The sequence below is a fragment of the Drosophila hydei genome, unplaced genomic scaffold (genome assembly GCF_003285905.1).
Source record: "Drosophila hydei strain 15085-1641.00,03,60 unplaced genomic scaffold, DhydRS2 tig00000060-arrow-pilon, whole genome shotgun sequence".
NCBI classification, from domain to species: Eukaryota; Metazoa; Arthropoda; class Insecta; order Diptera; family Drosophilidae; genus Drosophila; species Drosophila hydei.
The window spans coordinates 7678825-7697832 of NW_022045656.1; the positions used below are offsets into that span (position 1 = coordinate 7678825).

The 19008-nt window shown below is 39.1% G+C and overlaps 4 protein-coding genes across 5 annotated transcripts; 2 read left to right on the forward strand and 2 right to left on the reverse strand.

Moving 5' to 3' along the window:
* The first annotated feature begins 238 nt into the window (after positions 1 to 238).
* On the forward strand, positions 239 to 4574 carry LOC111595402 (polycomb protein Pcl). Its single transcript, XM_023309111.2, has 6 exons — positions 239 to 432; positions 705 to 2225; positions 2291 to 2463; positions 2614 to 3271; positions 3336 to 3899; positions 3971 to 4574. The coding sequence occupies exons 2-6, from the start codon at positions 747 to 749 to the stop codon at positions 4400 to 4402; spliced, it is 3306 nt and encodes a 1101-aa protein (XP_023164879.2). The 5' UTR covers positions 239 to 432; positions 705 to 746; the 3' UTR covers positions 4403 to 4574.
* A 1006-nt stretch (positions 4575 to 5580) lies between these two features.
* Positions 5581 to 11049, forward strand: LOC111595509 (polyadenylate-binding protein). 2 transcript variants are annotated; one of them, XM_023309284.2, is made up of 6 exons: positions 5581 to 5797; positions 6888 to 7072; positions 8715 to 9187; positions 9261 to 10305; positions 10373 to 10680; positions 10750 to 11049. In XM_023309284.2, the coding sequence occupies exons 2-5, from the start codon at positions 6907 to 6909 to the stop codon at positions 10624 to 10626; spliced, it is 1938 nt and encodes a 645-aa protein (XP_023165052.1). In that variant the 5' UTR covers positions 5581 to 5797; positions 6888 to 6906; the 3' UTR covers positions 10627 to 10680; positions 10750 to 11049. The 2 variants fall into 2 exon arrangements, with proteins under 2 accessions (XP_023165052.1, XP_023165051.1); XM_023309283.2 differs by lacking the exon at positions 5581 to 5797 and adding an exon at positions 6103 to 6279.
* Positions 11050 to 14637: 3588 nt separating this feature from the next.
* On the reverse strand, positions 14638 to 15297 carry LOC111595540 (essential MCU regulator, mitochondrial). Its single transcript, XM_023309325.2, has one exon. It carries the CDS (start codon positions 15178 to 15180, stop codon positions 14896 to 14898), a length of 285 nt encoding a protein of 94 aa, XP_023165093.2. The 5' UTR covers positions 15181 to 15297; the 3' UTR covers positions 14638 to 14895.
* A 1529-nt stretch (positions 15298 to 16826) lies between these two features.
* Positions 16827 to 18936, reverse strand: LOC111595449 (ankyrin repeat domain-containing protein 13C). Its single transcript, XM_023309176.2, has one exon. The coding sequence runs from the start codon at positions 18728 to 18730 to the stop codon at positions 17186 to 17188; it is 1545 nt and encodes a 514-aa protein (XP_023164944.2). The 5' UTR covers positions 18731 to 18936; the 3' UTR covers positions 16827 to 17185.
* Between the last annotated feature and the right edge of the window lie 72 nt (positions 18937 to 19008).

Here is a 19008-nt window from a genome sequence, read left to right on the forward strand (position 1 = left end):
CCTATCGAAGACAACGCTGCAGCTATTTATATAGTTTTTAAAGTATCGAGTACTCGCTAGTATATTCTACCGCGAGACAAAAATACAAGAGTTAAAATTTAAAATTTGTTTAGCAAAACCAAATGGTTTGGCATTGTACTGTTACTAATAGTATGCAATAAAATACTGTATAATTTTTAATTCGCTACAATGAAAAGTAAAGGGTCTCTATTAAAGTGCCCTGTCCAACACTGATCAGTTAACACAGGTCATTCGCTAACACTGTGCATATGCTGAAAAATGGCTGACACTTTTAATTGCCGAATCAAGTGATTGTTTTAGTGTTTTTTGTTTGCTATAATGCTAAAATATGCACAAAATTACTTAAATCTAAATAACGAATGTAATTTAATGCTATACTAATTTAATATATGTGTTGAAACACAATAAAAGGTATGTAAAGGCAGGTTTAAAATTGCGGCTCGTCGTGCACGGCTGCGTGAGAAAAAAATGTAGGTAAGAAGTAGAATACAAAAGGGCCCGCAAACGGTTTCTGTGTTCTCTTTCTCCGTATGGCTATGTGTGTGTATGTTTGTGTGAGTGATTGTGAGCAGCAACAAATTGCTTAAAAAAAGGCGCCAGTTTTGTTGCCTTACAATCCATAATATATGAAATGGAATTTAACCAATGTTTCTTTTTTTTACTGTTTTGTTTGAATATTTTAGAAAAGACTGCGCACAAAGTAACTGCACAATAAAGTTATCCAAATGATGAACAACCATTTTCACTTGCAACCACATGACCACGGCAATGCGTCAAATGTGGCGCCGCAATTTGCTGGCGCTGTCGCTGCACCTACAACCACATACAGCTATTTAACACAACCATCAGCTGCGACGCCAAATCGGCAGCAATGGTTGACCTATCAAATTTTGCCGCCCCCTCCGCCAACACTTGCGACAAATACTGTCGGCAGTCTACCGCCGACACTAGGCGGCGCGAAGCGTTATTATGCAAATACAGCAACGACAGGAGCAGCAACGCATCCGAGCAGCATTCAAATAACCAACAACTATACGCAGCAGACGCAGCCGCAATCGAGTCCCTTTAAGACAAATAACATAAACAACATACGCATTATAAGCACAGCACCCAATGTTTATAGTCTTAATAAATCAACTGACCAATTAAATCAGCTATATGCCACGCCCACATCGTCGACTGCCGTTACTCCTGCCACGGAATTGTATGCACCAGTTGGTACCTACTATGCAACACCACCAAATCTACAGCCCAAACTACAGCCACCGCCGCTGGTGCCAGTAAGCAATAATAACAATAACAACAACAACGTTGCAATTAGCAATGTCCCAAATAATGCAGCACCTTCGTCGACCGTCGTGCTGGATCGCATTAACATATGCATCAACAATCACTACACAGAACCAAATCTTTGCCAGCCCTCGCCCATTATACCCGCTATACAGCACAAAGCAATTCTGCCGCTTATTGATAGCAGCACAGCTGACAGTAGTTGCAGTAGTAGCAGCAGCTGCTCGACAGGTCGCAGCAGCAGTGCCGCCACTGCTGCTGTTATAGTTATAGACGAGCCGGACTCCACAACAACAACACCGCATACACCGCCCACAACACCAGAAACATTAAGCTCGCCAATAAAATCACCCGGCAGCAGTAATAGCTGCGTGCTCTCGCCAACGACACTGCTGAAGCAGAGCTTTAACACGGTCACGCAGAGCATTGAGGAAGCAGTTGAAATATCAGTGGCTACTGCGGCACCACCCACCCCACCCACACCACCACCGGCAGCACACAGTCCCGCACCGATCAGTTATGCGCTGCAGGAAGATGTGTTCATAAAATGCAACGATGGGCGATTCTATTTGGGCACCATAATAGCACAATCGGATGATCAGTATCTCGTGCGTTTCGACGACAAGTCGGAGCAATGGTGCGAGCTGGAGAAGCTTCGCAAACTGGGTAACGAGCCAAGCACAGGCGGCACAACAGCCAACCAAAGTGGACCGATGTGCGTGGCCTGCAAGCGGGCGCAGCACGAGGATATTGTCGAAATTTGCGAACGTTGCGGCCGTGGCTATCACCGTGGCTGCACCACCGAAATCGCCAGCGGCATCTGGTGCTGCAAACGTTGCGCAAAACCCATGAAAATGCAGCCAGCACTAGAGGCCAACAAACCGCCAGGCATTTGCCGGCAGCTGCCCTATCATGTGAGTTAATCCTTAAATGTGTTCTAAAGATATACAACTAAAATAGTATGCATTGTTATTTTCAGGCTGACAAGCTTAGCTGGGATGAAAAGCATCGCGTTAATGAGGAACAAATTTATTGCTATTGCGGAAAGCCTGGAAAATTCGATCACAACATGTTACAGTGCTGCAAGTGCAAAAACTGGTTTCACACCCAATGCATGCAGAACTTTAAGCGCAAGCTGCTGCGCGGTGATATGTAAGTGTGACAAACCGATTTCACCTATAAATCAATGTTATTTCGTTTTTAAATATATTTAAAAAAAAAGGTGTGAAACAAAAATTTAGTTTGAGTTATACAAAACTAAGTAAACTTCATGATGAGCTAAAATGAATTTCATCTCAACAGCTTCTTTGTATTCTGTTGCACTGTGTGCAATGATGGCGTTGAGTTTATACGTCGCCTGCAGATTGATTGGGTGGATATGTTGCACATAACGCTCTACAATTTGCGCAAGCATCAGCACCAAAAGTATCATCATTTGTTAAAGGACATTTGGCCGTTTATACTGGAACAGCGACACCAGCTGCCCATCTGCGAAGAGTGGCGCCAGTTGCCGGAGACAACACTGATGGAGCGCATTAAGCAAACGCTTAAGGAGTATTCCGATCGTTTTGTGTGCGGACGGGAATTCAAGCGTGCACCAGCTTACTACGCATTGCGGCACAGCGGTCCACCATTGACGCCGCGCGTATTTCTGCAGGCAGAGGACGTACTGTGCGATGAACTGTTGCTTGACAAGTTTAAATTGCTTTTGATGCCAGAAGAAGATGTGGAGCCCGTTCAATTACAGTCAAATGCAGTGAAAGAAAGCATGACAACAAAAACTTCGACTGCGAAAGATGTGTACGAGTTTCATACGGATGATGACGAGGAGGAGGCAGCCGAGGCTGAGGCGGAAGTCGATACCAGCGAAGATGAAATACCCATCAAGCAGATTATTGACAAAGTCAAAAAGCAAAATAAGCAACAGGAGCAACCGGAGACATCGATTGAAGATCTACAGGTAGATATACATTAAAATATACAAAATTTCTTAAATTAAATGCAAACAATGATTATGTCAACAGATAAAAAACTCGGGTAAGCGCACGCCTGATTTGGCAGATGATAATGCTAACGATGGTGAACCCAGCAAATTGTTGGCGCCCGCTCCACCCCAGCTCGATGCCACTGCTAACATTAATGGTAATAGCAACAGCAATAGCCGCAAACGCAAGGCATTCCGCTTGTCGAAACGTTACGACAACAGCCGCAACTGTGATCTCTCTTCAGATGAGAATTCGAGCAGCAGCCGTGGCACCAGCTCGCTGGATCTCATTATACCGCCACCGGCAAATTTTCTCGGTCGCAATAATCCCTTCTTAATGGCTACGCCCAAGAAGTCAGCACAGCAACGCAATGGAAGCGTCGGTGCTGGCGCAGCTGGAGTCGCGGGCATTATTAATAGCATTTTTAAGCTAAAGAACGTGAAGCAGTTGGGCAGCATTGAGTTGGCTAAGGCAACGGCAGCCGCACAACAGCCACGAATGGTCCGTACCATTAAGCGAAGACTGAGTGCCAAAGATATTACCATTGGGCCTAATCAGGAGGTGCGCAGACGACGCACTCGTCGTCTGACCACGGCCGTTGAGGTGAGTGTACAAATATATTATGATTATTGCCTACATGTGTGATATATATTGATATCCTTATTTATTGACAGGTGATCAACACGACTACAATTAATCCTATACCCAGCCACTACTTTCCCATATATGCCAAAGATCTGCAGCCACCTGCGCCACTGCTTCCTCCAGAGAAGCCCACCCATGGCCGTTTGTTGCGCCAGCGACCGCAGAAGTCTCGCTGTGGCACACCGACAGACAGTCGACGCAACTCTACCAGCTCCACAGTAACAAATGGCAGCAGCAGCACCAGCAGTGGCGGTGCTCCCGCCAATGGGCATTCAATGCTTGATCTAAAGCAGTCAGTGAACAGATACTTTGGTGGAGCCATGAATCGCATCGATGCCGGTGAATCTTTTGCCATTCGCGCCAAACGTCGTATGTGCAATGGCCAGGTGCAGTATTTAGTTGAGTGGGGTAGTGATTCTGCGACTGCTGCTGCTGCTGTTGCTCTCACAAACGGAATCTAAGCATTTGGCAACTGATGCTGATAACTGATTACTAATTACTTATTATTTTTCATTAATGGTATTTTTTTAGTTATGGTTTAATCTGAAAATTTGCTGCCAGGTTTTTAGGCCCAATTTTTGTTTTGTTAATCTTAAAAAAAGCCACTGCCAAAATAGCAAAATGTTTTTGGCATTTAACAAAAAATGCAACTGAATACAGGTTTTAATTGTGCAATGGCAGTATATTGTTGAAATAGTTAAAATGTAACTGAAACATAATTTTCTTTGTATATCAAAATTTGGCACTTGAAAGTATTACAACATTAAACTAAATTAATTTGTTTAAATTTTTTGCTGAACATGGGTAAACTAAGTATAGAGATACATACAATTAATTGCAAGAATTAGAGGATGTTTGCTGTATAGAATTAAGTTTCAGTTCTGTTCCAATTATTTTATAGCTATTACTACATACATATTAACATATATATTTTTGAAATATATATGTATTGTACTTGAACTAAAAACGTAACTTAATGAAAAACAAAAAATAAATCTTACAAATCATGTTATGCATACAAAAATATTCGAGGTATACACACACATAATTTAATCGAGGTAAAAATGAAATACAAATTAGGAATATAATTAAATGTACCCATAGATTAGGCATAATTCAATAATGGATAAATACAATTTAATTTTTAGTATTATGAAAATACACAAGAAATCAAAATCGAGTTGAACGCAAAATAAAATCTCATGCATTAGCAATTGCATTACAAAAAAAAACCCACGAACACATCTAAGCATTATTCTATGTGTAAATTAAAATTTTAAATAAATGTTTATACAATAAGTACATTAATATAATTCGAATATGTTTTGTTTATGGCTCAGTACACATTTTTCAAGAAATGAAATAATACAAGCAAAGACTGTATCAGTTTCCATTAAGTAAATAAACATCAGATATACGAAGCTGACTCAACAAACGAAAGTTCGACGAATGCCGAGTGTACGAATATGTATATATGTATGTCTATATGGTTTTCGAATAGTTTGATTATTCCAAGCCAAGTAGGCGATGCAGCCATTGAAAAATGTTGACATATTAGCTAAGCTCGTTGTCAGTCTGCCTGCCACCTCATTAGGAGACACACTAAGAAATTTAAAAAAATAGGTTTATTAGCCGAAAAAAAAACTCAAAAAAATATTAAACAATTGGTTCGATGCAGTCTTTTGTTCGGTTTGTTTGAGTGTTGTTTATTTCGTATAAAATACAAAAAACCAAAAAAATTTAATTCTCTTTTCGTGTGCATCCAAAAAAAACCAAAAACCTTTTAAGGCTTTCCAAGTGTACTTATAAACCGCGCATCAAGCACTTTGCACTGCAAGGCCGCGTATGCGACGTTGGTAAGTTTACTGGGAAATATGAGCCTTGCTAATATTTTGAGTTTGAAATTCTCTGGAGTACTCACAATTTTTAAGCTATCGAGGCATAATTGTTCTATTAGACTGGCAGGAAAACGGTTGTCATTTTTTTAAAAGGCAGTGGCGGGATAAATTTCATATAAGATGAGATTGACATGGTGTAGAAGCAGTGTTGGTTAATGCTGAAAAAATATTGACAGTCACTAAAACACCGAGTTGTAAATAAACGAGTATTAAATGTAACGAGTCATTTTCTTCCCTCGTTCAAGTAGGCGAGTGCCCCAGTCGGCGAGTCGAGTAGAGTCCGTTTAAGTGAGCGGTCGTGGTTTCGCTTAGCACACGACTTATCACATATTTTTTGTGAAGAAAAAAATCTTAAAAAAAAACAAAAAAAATAAAAAATATAAAAAGTAACAAAAAAAAATTGTAAAAAGTAGCAAAAAATTCGAGCAAGTGCTGAAAACGTAAGTACGATTGCAACTTCAAAAATCCCAATACAAAGCAAAATTAAAATTTTCTTGTGAAATGTGATTCGTGTGCCACGCAAGATGGCGACGTAAGCTGTCGTCCAAACAGAGCGCAGTAAATTGCTAAAGAAAACGGACAAAGGCCCAGCCCATTGTATGATTTGCATATTAAGTCCAGTATATAAGACTTTATATTAATTTTAGAGTGAATTTAATGATTCTAATGCGGGTCTAGCGTCTGAATGTGTGTGTGCGTGTGTGCATGTGGAAATTTTCCAACATGCTTTTTGTCTGTTCGAATTGGTGTGTGAAAGAAGGAAACAGCAACAACAAAGCACATGCCCATGCCGCGCAGTGTTGCCATGTCGACCAATCGACCGCCGTTCAACTGTCACATGCGTCAGTATTGCCACAGAGACACGCACACATAAAAATGAATAGCTAAAAGCGAGAACCACGCCGCTTTTTCTTTATTAAATTTGTTTTTGCAATTTTTTTGTTTGCCTGTCAAAGAGACGGGAAAAGTGCTAAAGCTCTGTCAAAGCTTTGCATACGTATAAGCTGTGTAATCGATCTACAGCAAAATATATGTTTATCTATCTCAGGAGGACCTAATCATCAAAAATGGCTTCTTTATACGTGGGTGACTTACACCAGGACATCAACGAAGCGGGACTATTTGAGAAATTCTCCACTGCTGGTCCAGTTCTGTCCATTCGTGTCTGCCGCGACGTTGTTACCCGTCGCTCATTGGGCTATGCCTACGTCAATTTCCAGCAGCCAGCCGATGGTGAGTAATAATTTTATTAATTTGTAATTGTAAAATGTACAAATACGCACATATTTATGCATATAAACATTGCCAAATGGGGATTCCCACGGCGACAGCAGTATGGAAGACACGTGTGCAATTTTCTTGTACTCATACAGGCATGGTGCTGTCATACTTCTGTGTGTATGCGCGTGTGTGCATTGAAATTCCAGTTTTTGTCTGAAAGTGAAAGAGAAACGAAAACGGAGAAGAAAAACAGCTGGTTCTGTGACTAGTCATCAGAAAACTAGAAGTTTCTTTATAAATTGCAATTGTGATGCATAATATTTGATTTCACCAATGGCTTATCGCACATACCGCGCCCTGTTCTGAAGGCGTCTCGCTATGGCGTCAGTTTTGGTCTGCCTGCAATTATTGTTTCCAAGTGGCAATCGCACAGATTGTATCTACATGTCTGTGTGTGTGCCAGCTTGCTTATGTATGCATATCTCCATAAACATGTGTTTATTGTTTATGCCTGCGCCATTATCTTTTTGAGAAACTTGCTCGAGTAGTTTTTTTTATATCTATTTATAGGTTATATTTGATGAGCAAATATTTGCACGTTTTTACATTAAACTTTGAGTGTCGCGTTGGCAGCATTTTACTTTTCCACTCGCACATCAAAATAAGTGAAACGTCTTTGTTTTGCTTTCACTTTTTATGTAAAATGCAAGGCCATCACCGTAATGCCTGTGCATTCATTCATTACCACGTGTAAATTCTTGGCATGCCTAAGTCCAGACAGATACAAGACGACATTGAACTATGTTTCTCATTTTTGTTTTTACAAATAAACTTTCACCACTACAAAAACTACGAAACTACCGTGCTTCACTCAGCACTGCTATTGTTGCTCTCTGTTAAAAGGTCGTTTACATTTGGAATTTTATTGAATTAAGACCGTCCCTGGTTTTGTCTGTGTGAAAGCGTAGTCATCGTATCGTCACATTCCGCTAAGTTTACTGAACTGCGTCTGTTATGATTCGTATGAATTTTTGGAATGTTTTCTCTCTTTAGAGGGTTAGGTTGAGTTAAGCAACTTCTACCCATTGGTTGGTCAAATTATTCCATTTTGAGCCGACTAAGATTCAAAGTTGCTAGATTAATTTGCGTGACTTACCATGTAAATGAGTCAACTCTTATTTACAGAAGAAGAAGCGTTACAATTAAATACGTATTAAGCATTAGTAAAATATGGCAACTTCTACCCATTGGTTGATCAAATCTATCCCATTTTGAGACAACTAAGATTCAAAGTTGCCAGACTAAATAACGCAACTTACCATGTTAATGTCTACAGTTGTCATTTACAAAAGCAGACGCGTTACAGATTTTAAATAGTACATAATTTATTGCAATAAAATAATTGTCAAGCAGTTTCTACCCATTGGTTGATCAAAAATGCATTTTAATTTTGAAACGACTAAGATTCAAAGCTGCCAGAGAAATGCTTCTGCAGGCTTGACTTACCGTGCGTTGATGCTGCCTTTTGGCAATAAATAGCCAGCGCAGAAGTAGAAAAGTTACAAAAAAAATGCTTTCGCCCTCATGTATGATTTAATTAAACGTTGCCTATAAATAAGAATTTCAAAATATGAATTCTTTTCCCCTTTTCTAGCTGAGCGTGCTCTGGATACAATGAATTTTGATTTGATTCGCAACAAGCCAATACGCATTATGTGGTCGCAACGCGATCCATCACTCCGCCGCTCCGGAGTCGGCAACGTGTTTATCAAGAACCTCGATAAGGCCATAGATAACAAGGCCATTTATGACACTTTCTCCGCCTTTGGAAACATTTTGAGCTGCAAAGTTGCCACCGATGAAAAGGGCAACTCCAAAGGCTATGGCTTTGTACATTTTGAAACAGAGGAGGCTGCCAATACGTCTATCGATAAAGTCAACGGTATGTTGCTCAACGGCAAAAAGGTCTACGTCGGCAAATTCATTCCACGCAAGGAACGCGAGAAGGAGCTGGGCGAGAAGGCCAAGCTTTTCACAAATGTCTACGTAAAGAACTTTACCGAAGAGTTTGATGATGAGAAGCTGAAGGAATTCTTTGAGCCTTTTGGCAAGATTACCAGCTACAAAGTATGTTATATTACACAATACGTCACATCAAATGGTATAACATTACTCTATTCTAATTTTTGTTTGGTTTTAGGTCATGTCTAAAGAGGATGGCAAGAGCAAGGGCTTCGGGTTCGTGGCCTACGAAACAACGGAAGCTGCTGAGGCCGCTGTGCAGGCGCTCAATGGCAAGGATATGGGTGAGGACAAAGCTCTGTATGTTGCCCGTGCCCAGAAGAAGGCTGAGCGTCAACAGGAGCTAAAGCGCAAATTCGAAGAGCTGAAGAAGAAGCGTCACGAGTCCGTGTTTGGCGTCAATTTGTACGTAAAGAATCTGGACGATTCCATCGACGATGAGCGCCTGCGTAAGGAGTTCTCACTGTATGGAACAATCACGTCGGCAAAGGTCATGACCGACGAAGAGGGACGCTCCAAGGGCTTTGGATTTGTTTGCTTCATCTCACCCAATGAGGCCACTTGCGCCGTGACTGAACTAAACGGCCGTGTGATAGGCAGCAAGCCCCTGTATGTTGCACTGGCCCAGCGTAAGGAAGAGCGCAAAGCGCACCTTGCCTCGCAGTACATGCGTCACATGACAGGCATGCGTATGCAACAATTGGGACAGTTGTTCCAGCCAAATACTGCTGGCGGTTTCTTTATGCCCACAATGGCGCCCAGCCAGCGTTTCTTCGGCCCTCAGATAACCACTCAAATGCGCAGCACGCCGCGCTGGGCACCACAACAAATGCGTCCCGCTACAGCGGTACAAAGTGTACAGGCCGGCGCCGGCTCAGGTGCTGCCTCCGCCGCTGTCGGTGGCTTCCAGGGTGCAGCCGGTGCAGTGCCCACTCAGTTCCGTCAATCTGGAGCCGGTGCGCGTGGCGCACAGCCCCAAGTGCAGGGCACACACGCCGCTGCTGCTGCAGCCGCTGCGGCCAATAACATGCGTAGCTCAGGTGCACGCGCTATTACAGGCCAGCAATCGGTGGCCGCTCCCAACATGCAAATCGCAGGTGCTCAGATTGCTGGTGGTGCTCAGCAACGTGCTGCAAGCTACAAGTACACTTCTAACATGCGCAACCCTCCAGTACAACAGATGCAACAGGCGCAGCCTTTGCCATCGCAGTTGCAGGGCAAAAGTAATTACTCACATACTAAAGACGGCTTAGCAACATTTTGTAATCATACTAATCTTTATTATTGTAGACCAAGAGAAACTCATTGCCTCATTGTTGGCTAATGCCAAGCCACAGGAACAGAAACAGATTCTTGGCGAACGTCTGTATCCAATGATCGAGCGTATGCATGCCACATTGGCTGGAAAGATTACTGGTATGTTGCTGGAAATTGAGAACTCTGAGCTTTTGCACATGTTGGAGGATCAGGAGGCACTCAAGGCCAAGGTGGAGGAGGCGGTCGCTGTGCTACAGGTGCATCGTGTCACCGAGCCAGCAAACTAAGCTCGAAAAACAAAGCGGATTAAAATTTTTACAAATCACTCGACACCCAAAAATGTAGGTAAACCACAATTGTTTATAAATGATTATCATCTCTCTATTTATCAGTGTTCGTATTCTTTACAGTTTTTTTCCCACATTCACTTTCAATTCAAAAATTTATCAGAAAAAAACTCAAAAAAATGAACAAGAATTCGCTTATTGATGCTCAAGCAAAGAAAAAACGCAGCGAATAACACAACAAAAACTGGATGAACAACAAACTTAATGGCTAGAGAATATGAGAGAAAACCTTCTAAATAGCCGAGTAACTATTCTATCCCGATAGGGCAACGACATATAATCAATTTCAATCATTTAATTTCGAACGCATTTACGCAAGACCACAACGCAGAGGAAATTAGATACCTGCTTACAAAAAAACAACATGCAACAGGCGCAGATGTTTTTTTTATATATATATATATATTTTTCATTCTTTTGGATTTTTCAAACTAAAATGAAAAAAGATAAAACAAAAACAAACACACAAGGAAAAATGTGTAAATTCAAACATTTTTCTATATATATATATAAATATGTTTATATACATGTGTGTACATATGTAAGTTTATATATGTATACATATGTATATATATATATATATATATTTATATACATATATATAATTTTTTTTTAGCTTGAACTGAAATGTTTATTTTGTATGCGTAAAAAATGCAAAATAAATGAATATAAATGCAAATAGCGAAAAATCGGGCGAATAATTGAAATTGTTTAGCCTTATCGGCAAGTTTCTTGTAACATCAATAACTTTTAAAAATAATTTTCACACTTATATTTCACATCTTTCAACATCCAACCAATATGAAAGTCAAATCTAAAATTTTTCCGTCATTTGAACGGAAAAAGCTACTTTTAAAAAAGATTAAAAAAATAATACAAAAAAATTGCAAAAATGTTAAAATAAATAAAAACGAAAAATGTAAAAGTAAACGAGAGATATAGAGCAGGAGAAGAAAAAACCAACAAACCGCAAGAATATGAGAGTCAAGTTTTTGCTACTTTGAAAACCAACAGTAATCAATACGTTGAGAGAAAGATACAATTTTTAAAAAACAAACAAATATAAAACAAAAAATTATACAAAAAAATTGCAAAATCTATGTAAAAAATAAAAAAAAATATGTACATATATGCATATATATATATCATATATGAAAAGTTCACGAAAACATGAGGGCGCTAAAGCGCGAAACAAGTGTGAAAAATAAAATGCGATCAAGCAAGATTTTTATGTTTAATAAAAAAGGAATTAAAAATAAAAAAAATTACAATACATATATATACATATATATGCAAATATGTATATGTATGTATTATATATACATATATTAAAACAAAAAGCAAACAATATAAAAACATGCGGGACGCCAAGTTATTTTTTATTATTTGCGTTCAGCCTTTTGTTAGATGTTTTTACACCATACATACAAGTATATTAAAGCAAAATAAAAAGAATAGGCCATGCCCATGTAGCATGAAGTGAAATTCATATTTTTTTATTAAATAAAATGAAAAAATAAAAAAAAAACATTTGAAAAAATTGCAAAACACAAAAAACATTTATACGCAAACTGCTGCAAACATATTACAAATATAAAAAAATATATAAAAAATCAAAACCCGATTTGGAATATTCAAGATTGTTTTTTTTTTTTTTAGTTTTTTGCTGAAGAGATACACCAGATTGTGCGATAGCCTTTTACTTTTTATCAAATATAATAACACAAACACCCATACACTTGAATACATAATATATATTACAGGTATTTATTAAGCGACATAAACAACTAATTTGTATAATTCTAAAATATTTGTTAACTGATTCGATTGCACTTTGGAAGTTGTGTAATTACGCGGCAAACATTGTCAACTTTAAAAAATATTCAAATTTGTAGCGGCGCCGTCTGCACAACAGGCAGTCAGAAAAGAAAAACAATTAACAGAGCCACAACTTTGTACACCCTGAAAATTTAATTAAATAAAATTCCACTTCGGCAAAACAAAAAACAATTGCGTTTCAATTATTTCATCTAGAAACGAACTCGCAATGCGGAGGGGTTAATCCTGCGTGGGTAATTGAATTTCGAAAAGATTAAAAAATTGACATTTCAGCCTTGCCGCCGAATCGCAGAATTCGAAACAATATTTGTGCGTACAAATATACAGTGGTTCACAGCTTATTTCAACCAGCACCTTAAAAAAAGTTTGTTGGGCTATAAAATCTAAACTATTGAGGGTATCCCGAAAATTTAAATGTAGGTTGTTAGTGTGATGCTTAAACTAATAAAAAATCAATTCATTTATTTTTTAAATATTTTTTCAATATTTAATAATGTTTAAAAACTAAAAAATGAGACCAAAACAGTTCCACAGCTTATTTCAACCACAAACTTTGCAGCTGATGAAAGATCCGTTATTTTGCAATGCAACGGTAGATTCTTGTTCTATGCTTTATTCACTGTTTTCGCATTGTGATAAAATAAATTTTTGCAGAATTTTGAAAGCTCAACTTTCAGAAAAGTGAATTTAGCAACATGGGACCACGCACACCTATTGAGCAGCGGGAACTCGTTCTCAAACACTATAAAAATGGTCATTCCCGTAGAAAAATTGCTGAGATGGTTGGATTTAGTGATTCTACAGTTCAAAGCATCATATACCGGTTTGTCCGTGAAAATAGAACCCACGATAAAGGCAGAAATGCTCCAAACAAAATTTTTAATCCCACGGACGAGCGCTATATTGTGAGAAAAATCCGGGATAACCCAAGGATATCGGCTCGACAAGTAGCCAATGATGTTAAGGAGGAGTTGGGCAAGTCATGCCACCCAGAAACTATTCGCCGTGTGCTTCGGGAACATGACTTTAATGGCAGAGTACCACGCAAGAAGCCTTTTATAAGCGACAAAAACAAGAAGTGTCGCTTAAAATTTGCCCAGGAGCACTTGCACAAGGACATTGGATTCTGGAATACTGTTTTATTTTGCGATGAGTCCAAATTTAATTTGTTTGGGTCGGATGGGCCCTCATATGTGTGGCGTAAGCCTAACACAGAGCTTGACGCAAAACATTTGAGGGCTACAGTAAAGCATGGCGGAGGCAGCCTTATGGTTTGGGCCTGTATGTCAGCAGCCGGCGTTGGGAACTTAGAGTTCATTGAGACTACGATGGATAAAGGCAAATATCTTGATATTTTGAAGTCCAATTTAATTCAAAGTGCTCAGAAACTGGGCATAAAGGAGGACTTCAGATTTTATCAAGATAATGACCCGAAACACACTGCGGGAATTGTCCAGACTTGGTTGATCTGGAAATGTCCGCACGTTATGAAACCACCAGCCCAGTCACCAGATTTAAATGTAATCGAGAATTTGTGGTCGATTTTGGAAAAAAACATTCGCAAACACAATATATCCAACAAATCGGACCTAAAAGCTGCATTGGTTGAAGAATGGGACAAAATTACTCCAGAAGTCACCAAAAAGTTGGTTGAATCTATCCCAAAAAGACTTAAAATAATAGTTAACCAAAAGGGTGGTCACACTAAGTATTAATTTCTTATTATTTTATGTTATTTTAGTGTTATATAATGTTATTTCATAAGTGGTTGAAATAAGCTGTGGAACTGTTTTGGTCTCATTTTTTAGTTTTTAAACATTTTTAAATATTGAAAAAATATTTAAAAATTAAATGAATTGATTTTATATTAGTTTAAACATCACACTAACAACCTGCATTTAAATTTTCGGGATACCCCCAATAGTTTAGATTTTATAGCCCAACAAACTTTTTTTAAGGTGCTGGTTGAAATAAGCTGTGAACCACTGTATATGCATATACAGTTATTTTTATATCATATTCGCGCATTTTTATGTAACAACAAATAACACATGCCCAAACGATGAATCTGTCATCAATTTTATTTAATGCTATAACAATCGTCTTTATTAGCAGAGCTTAGCTGGTAAAAAGTTTTAAAAGCATATTTGAATAAATATTTGTAGATTTCTTTTAGAAAGGATTCGAAGCAACTTAGGTACAAAAAGTGAATCTTGATTCTTAGAGCTATAATTGGTTTAACAATGCAAAATCTATAGTGTTGAAGTAAAGTTTTGGCTTTGTTGGGTTAACTGAATGAAGCTGACTGAGATGTTGTCTAATCCAATCGTGACTAGAGCTTGCTCCATTTATCGCATCCGTTGCGTACACTTAGTCTTCATCATCATCGTCGTCGGATGGCACAAACAAGTCGTTTTCTTCTAAAAAGTTTGCCACGTTCTTGCTGATTGTGGCACCTACAAAGAGTCCAGGAATCACTGCACATAATATAGCGAATAACCCGAATGGCATCTCTGCTGGTTTTGGCTTGAAGGCACCACTCCGGAAGTGTATACCCGACATCTGACGACGTACCATGTTGTTGTTGCGGGCAGTTTGTTGGACAAATTGTTGGAGTGCTACATTGAGCGGAAACGCTAATCGTGAAGCAATCATGGTTGCCTACTTTAACGCTTTGTATTTATATATGGAGTTATTAATATTAATAATTATACAAGTAAATATATGTATGCCGAGCAGAATCTTCGATGGTTAGCTGATGACAAATATTCATAGTATCGAGGTTCATGAACAAAAAATCGATACCGATACTTTTTGTTTTAAGTATCGCTGAATCAGCTGGCCAGAAATTTAAAATTAGTGTTGAACAGCACATGACATGCGCGTAATTTAAATAATTCAAGAGGTTTCTTTTTAGATAAAACTGTTTTATTACTTTTCCCAATTTACAGCTTATAGGTGTGTGTGTGTTTTGTGTATATATTGCAGAGCTCTTATATATGTATATATATGCTCATGTGTTACAGGTTTATTTTATTTATGTGTATAAATATAAATGTATATTTTTTCATCTAGTAAAAGTTACAAATTTGAATAGCCATTGATTTCGCATTTATGTGTATTATTATTATTTTCATATTCTGTTTTTTTTTTATGTGTTTACATATATTAATGATGTCGATTAATTAAATATGTGTAAATACAGACTGTCAATGCGTACAAATGCAACATAGAACTAGTGTCTACAATAATTATTAAACAAATAAATATGCATTGAGCATACGCGCAAACAAAACTTAATTACATATTTAAAAACTTGGGGCTACGTGTGTGGAGCAAGGTTATTTATTTGTGAAGCTGCTTTCTGTTTTGCGCACTCGTCGTAAATACTTTTTGCTGATTACGAAAATTGTATAGGAAACTAGTTGCGGACGTTTTGTTGATCTTAATATATAAACAACTTAAGTAATAGGCAAATTTATGTGTTATTATTAATAGATCGATAGTATGTTCGCTATATCTTCTCTCTATAGTACAGATCTCGTAGAGTCAAGTGGACTCTTATGGAAATGACAAATTGTGGCTTTTCTTTAATAACTGAATTTGTTGTAAGTTTTTTCTTTTTTTGGTAATTTGTTTAACTTATATATATAAGCTTAAAAGTCAATAAATAATTGCACTAAACATAGAATTGAAACAAAAACTAAACACAAACAAGACAAAATAAAATTAAAAAAAAAAAAAACATTTTTAATTGGCTACATTTGATTTAATTTCTGTGTGTGTGACTGCATGAAAAACTGATAAAGATAAGATTTAAGTGTTTTCTTTTTTCAATGTTGTTCTTTTATCAATGTTTCCACTCTTTAGAAGGCGAACCACTTGCTAGCGTAATCTTCACTTTTACCCTGACTCATTATTAATGATAACAAGAACAAGCAAAGCGATTCGCACTAGAACTAGGACCAGAGACCAGAGGTCTAAAACTAAGTGGCTGATAAAAGGAATCTATGAAGAATGTTTAAGTAAAGTGCAACAATAAATACTTGTACATTAATAAATAATGCATAATACGCACGATGAATGTACTTTTATATGTTTTATATACATATAGACCCTGACAACACAGACAATATACTATATCTAAGCATAATTTTGTGCCGCTCGTAGACTGATTGATAATTTGCTATGCGATAATGACACACATTAAATTCCACTTAAAAAAATTGTGAAGGTTATTCGTTCAACAGGTGTCACAAGTCCATAGCAAATTCAATGCCATTAAAGTTTCTAGTCCGAAATTGCAATTTTCAGAGCGTCACAATTTAATTGACAAAAACAAAGACAACTTCTACAAAATCGGCGATACTGCGATAATTTAACTGATTGATAATTTATGGTAAAAATTGCAATTTTCTTGTGACATACATCATCAACTAGGGCGAGCAGGGATGAGCGCGGCAAACGTTGCGAATGGATATTGGTGCGAGGCGCAAGGTTTGATCGAAAGGGGAAGTCGCCAGCAGCCTTAATCAAAATCGGAAATCGGCGTACGACTCGAATCGTCGCATCGGCTCCTGCTGTTGCGATTCAAATCGATCTGCTTGACAGCGCTTGGCGTATTGGCAGCTGATGAGGAGGACGACGATTCATCGCTAGGTCATAAGTCCTGAAAGCGCCGCACATCCTCCCAATAATGTGCGGGTACTTCGAATAGCTTAGCGGGTATATTGTCGCGAAACTCAAACTTCTGAAATGTCACCTTGGCGGTGACCGTATGGAGCACGGGTATTTCTATCTTAACGGGAAAGCCCGTGGGCAGCTTGAGCGTGACAAACTCGCGCAGCTTATTGATATGCTTGAGTGGTGCCACCACCTCCAGTACGTCCAACAGCATATCCACACTAAGCGGAAAATCTGTGCTCATCGCAACTGTTGCCCGTAACGTTTTATTTGATTGCTTGTTAACCGGAGCTCGTCCCAATTGCGGGCATTTACCCACGGGCGCTTCAATATATTGTGACCAGGTAACCGTCGTGGTGGGCGGTGGTGGCAGCGAGCTGCGTCGGGGCAGCTCTGGCAATGTTAGATTGCTGCCTGTTGTGGGAGTTGTGGCCGCATTAGTATCTGTCTGGTTGCCGCCTTTGGTGATTGTCTCGACGATGGCGCGATTCTTTTGCAAATCCTCGTGAGATAAATGCTCACGCCGCTTCCGCTGCTTTAGTACTAGACCCTGAATGGTGTAGATTTCGCATTGATATTGGCCACCTATCAACTCCTTGCGATTAGCCCTGAACAGCCAACCGCGTTGAGCCCGTGCAAATTGTATTGTTTTCGTGGACATTTGAGTGGCCAATATGTCGGTGGACATAAGCACATCCACCTCATCCTCCATATCAGACTCCTCATAGCGCAGTCGCTGATAGCATTGCTGTTCATTATCCAGCAGAACTAGAGACTCATTTGGCGCTGCCTCGCCGCGAAACAGAAACGAGATATCTCCACGATCCCACCGCATGTCATTGAAGTCCACTAACGTTGTGTCCAGTCGCAACGAGGCGCCACATTTATACAACCGGCAAATGTCCGAGGGCAGAATTCGGGAGACGAGCGGCAGCCAGGACTGAAAGTCCCACTTGAATTCCATATAGAAGTCCTGCATTTGACGCAGTGCTTCAACGAGACGTTCACGACGGCTCTCCATGTGCTCACGCGATTGCAATTTAAGCATGCGCAGCAGTTGAGTAATGGTCTGTCGATGGCCGTAGCTAATGGCTTCGGCCAGTGGTGACCAGCCCTCATTGTTCTTCACTTTGACGGGTGCATTGTTGGCAAGCAGTAAACGGACACAGCAGGTGCGTCCCAGCATAACAGCCAGATGCAGGGGCGTATTGCCATGCCTATCCTTTTCAGCCACTTCTGTTGCGGCAGTGCTCAGAAGTAGGCGACGCTGCAGCGTCCGTATGTCGTTCTCGAAAACGCTGCGATGCATTGGAAACTCAACACAATCATCGGACAGTGGGGAAGGTATGGGGGCAGTAGTTGCTGTTGTTGGTGTTGTTGTATCGTCATCGTCGTCACCCTCTCCCGCCGATTGATATTCATCCGATTCCGAGTCATCATCGTGCGAGACACTGTTTGTTGTCTGTTTTGCGTGTTCTACCTTCTGATTTTTGTCACAGTCGTCCACTTTTTCGTTGGACATATTTTACTCACCGTCTCTTTTTCAAACACTCTTTGTATACAGTTTTTTCATACAAAAATTGGTATTTTGCTACCCAAAATTGCTGTTTATTGATTATTATTAGCGATGGTCTGCACTTGCAGCACCGTGGCCAACATATCGATATCTTATCGATTAACGTAACTTTTTCATTAATGAGTAGACTTACTAAAAATTGTATATAGGCTTTCATTAAAGCATAACTAGCGATTTTAATGGTTTTTTATGCAGCATACCGCTGCAAAATAGGCCGATGTGTA

What these genes read in the sequence shown, in the direction of transcription:
- LOC111595402 (XM_023309111.2), top strand. Translation starts at nt 747, where the DNA reads ATGATGAACAACCATTTTCACTTGCAACCACATGACCACGGCAATGCG. An exon ending in AAGCTGCTGCGCGGTGATAT is followed by an intron (nt 2,464 to 2,613) that starts GTAAGTGTGACA and finishes TCATCTCAACAG; the next exon opens with CTTCTTTGTATTCTGTTGCA. An exon ending in GTCTGACCACGGCCGTTGAG is followed by an intron (nt 3,900 to 3,970) that starts GTGAGTGTACAA and finishes ATTTATTGACAG; the next exon opens with GTGATCAACACGACTACAAT.
- LOC111595540 (XM_023309325.2), bottom strand. Translation starts at nt 15,180, where the DNA reads ATGATTGCTTCACGATTAGCGTTTCCGCTCAATGTAGCACTCCAACAA.
- LOC111595449 (XM_023309176.2), bottom strand. Translation starts at nt 18,730, where the DNA reads ATGTCCAACGAAAAAGTGGACGACTGTGACAAAAATCAGAAGGTAGAA.
- LOC111595509 (XM_023309284.2), top strand. Translation starts at nt 6,907, where the DNA reads ATGGCTTCTTTATACGTGGGTGACTTACACCAGGACATCAACGAAGCG. An exon ending in GCAAGATTACCAGCTACAAA is followed by an intron (nt 9,188 to 9,260) that starts GTATGTTATATT and finishes GTTTGGTTTTAG; the next exon opens with GTCATGTCTAAAGAGGATGG. An exon ending in ATCGCAGTTGCAGGGCAAAA is followed by an intron (nt 10,306 to 10,372) that starts GTAATTACTCAC and finishes TTATTATTGTAG; the next exon opens with ACCAAGAGAAACTCATTGCC.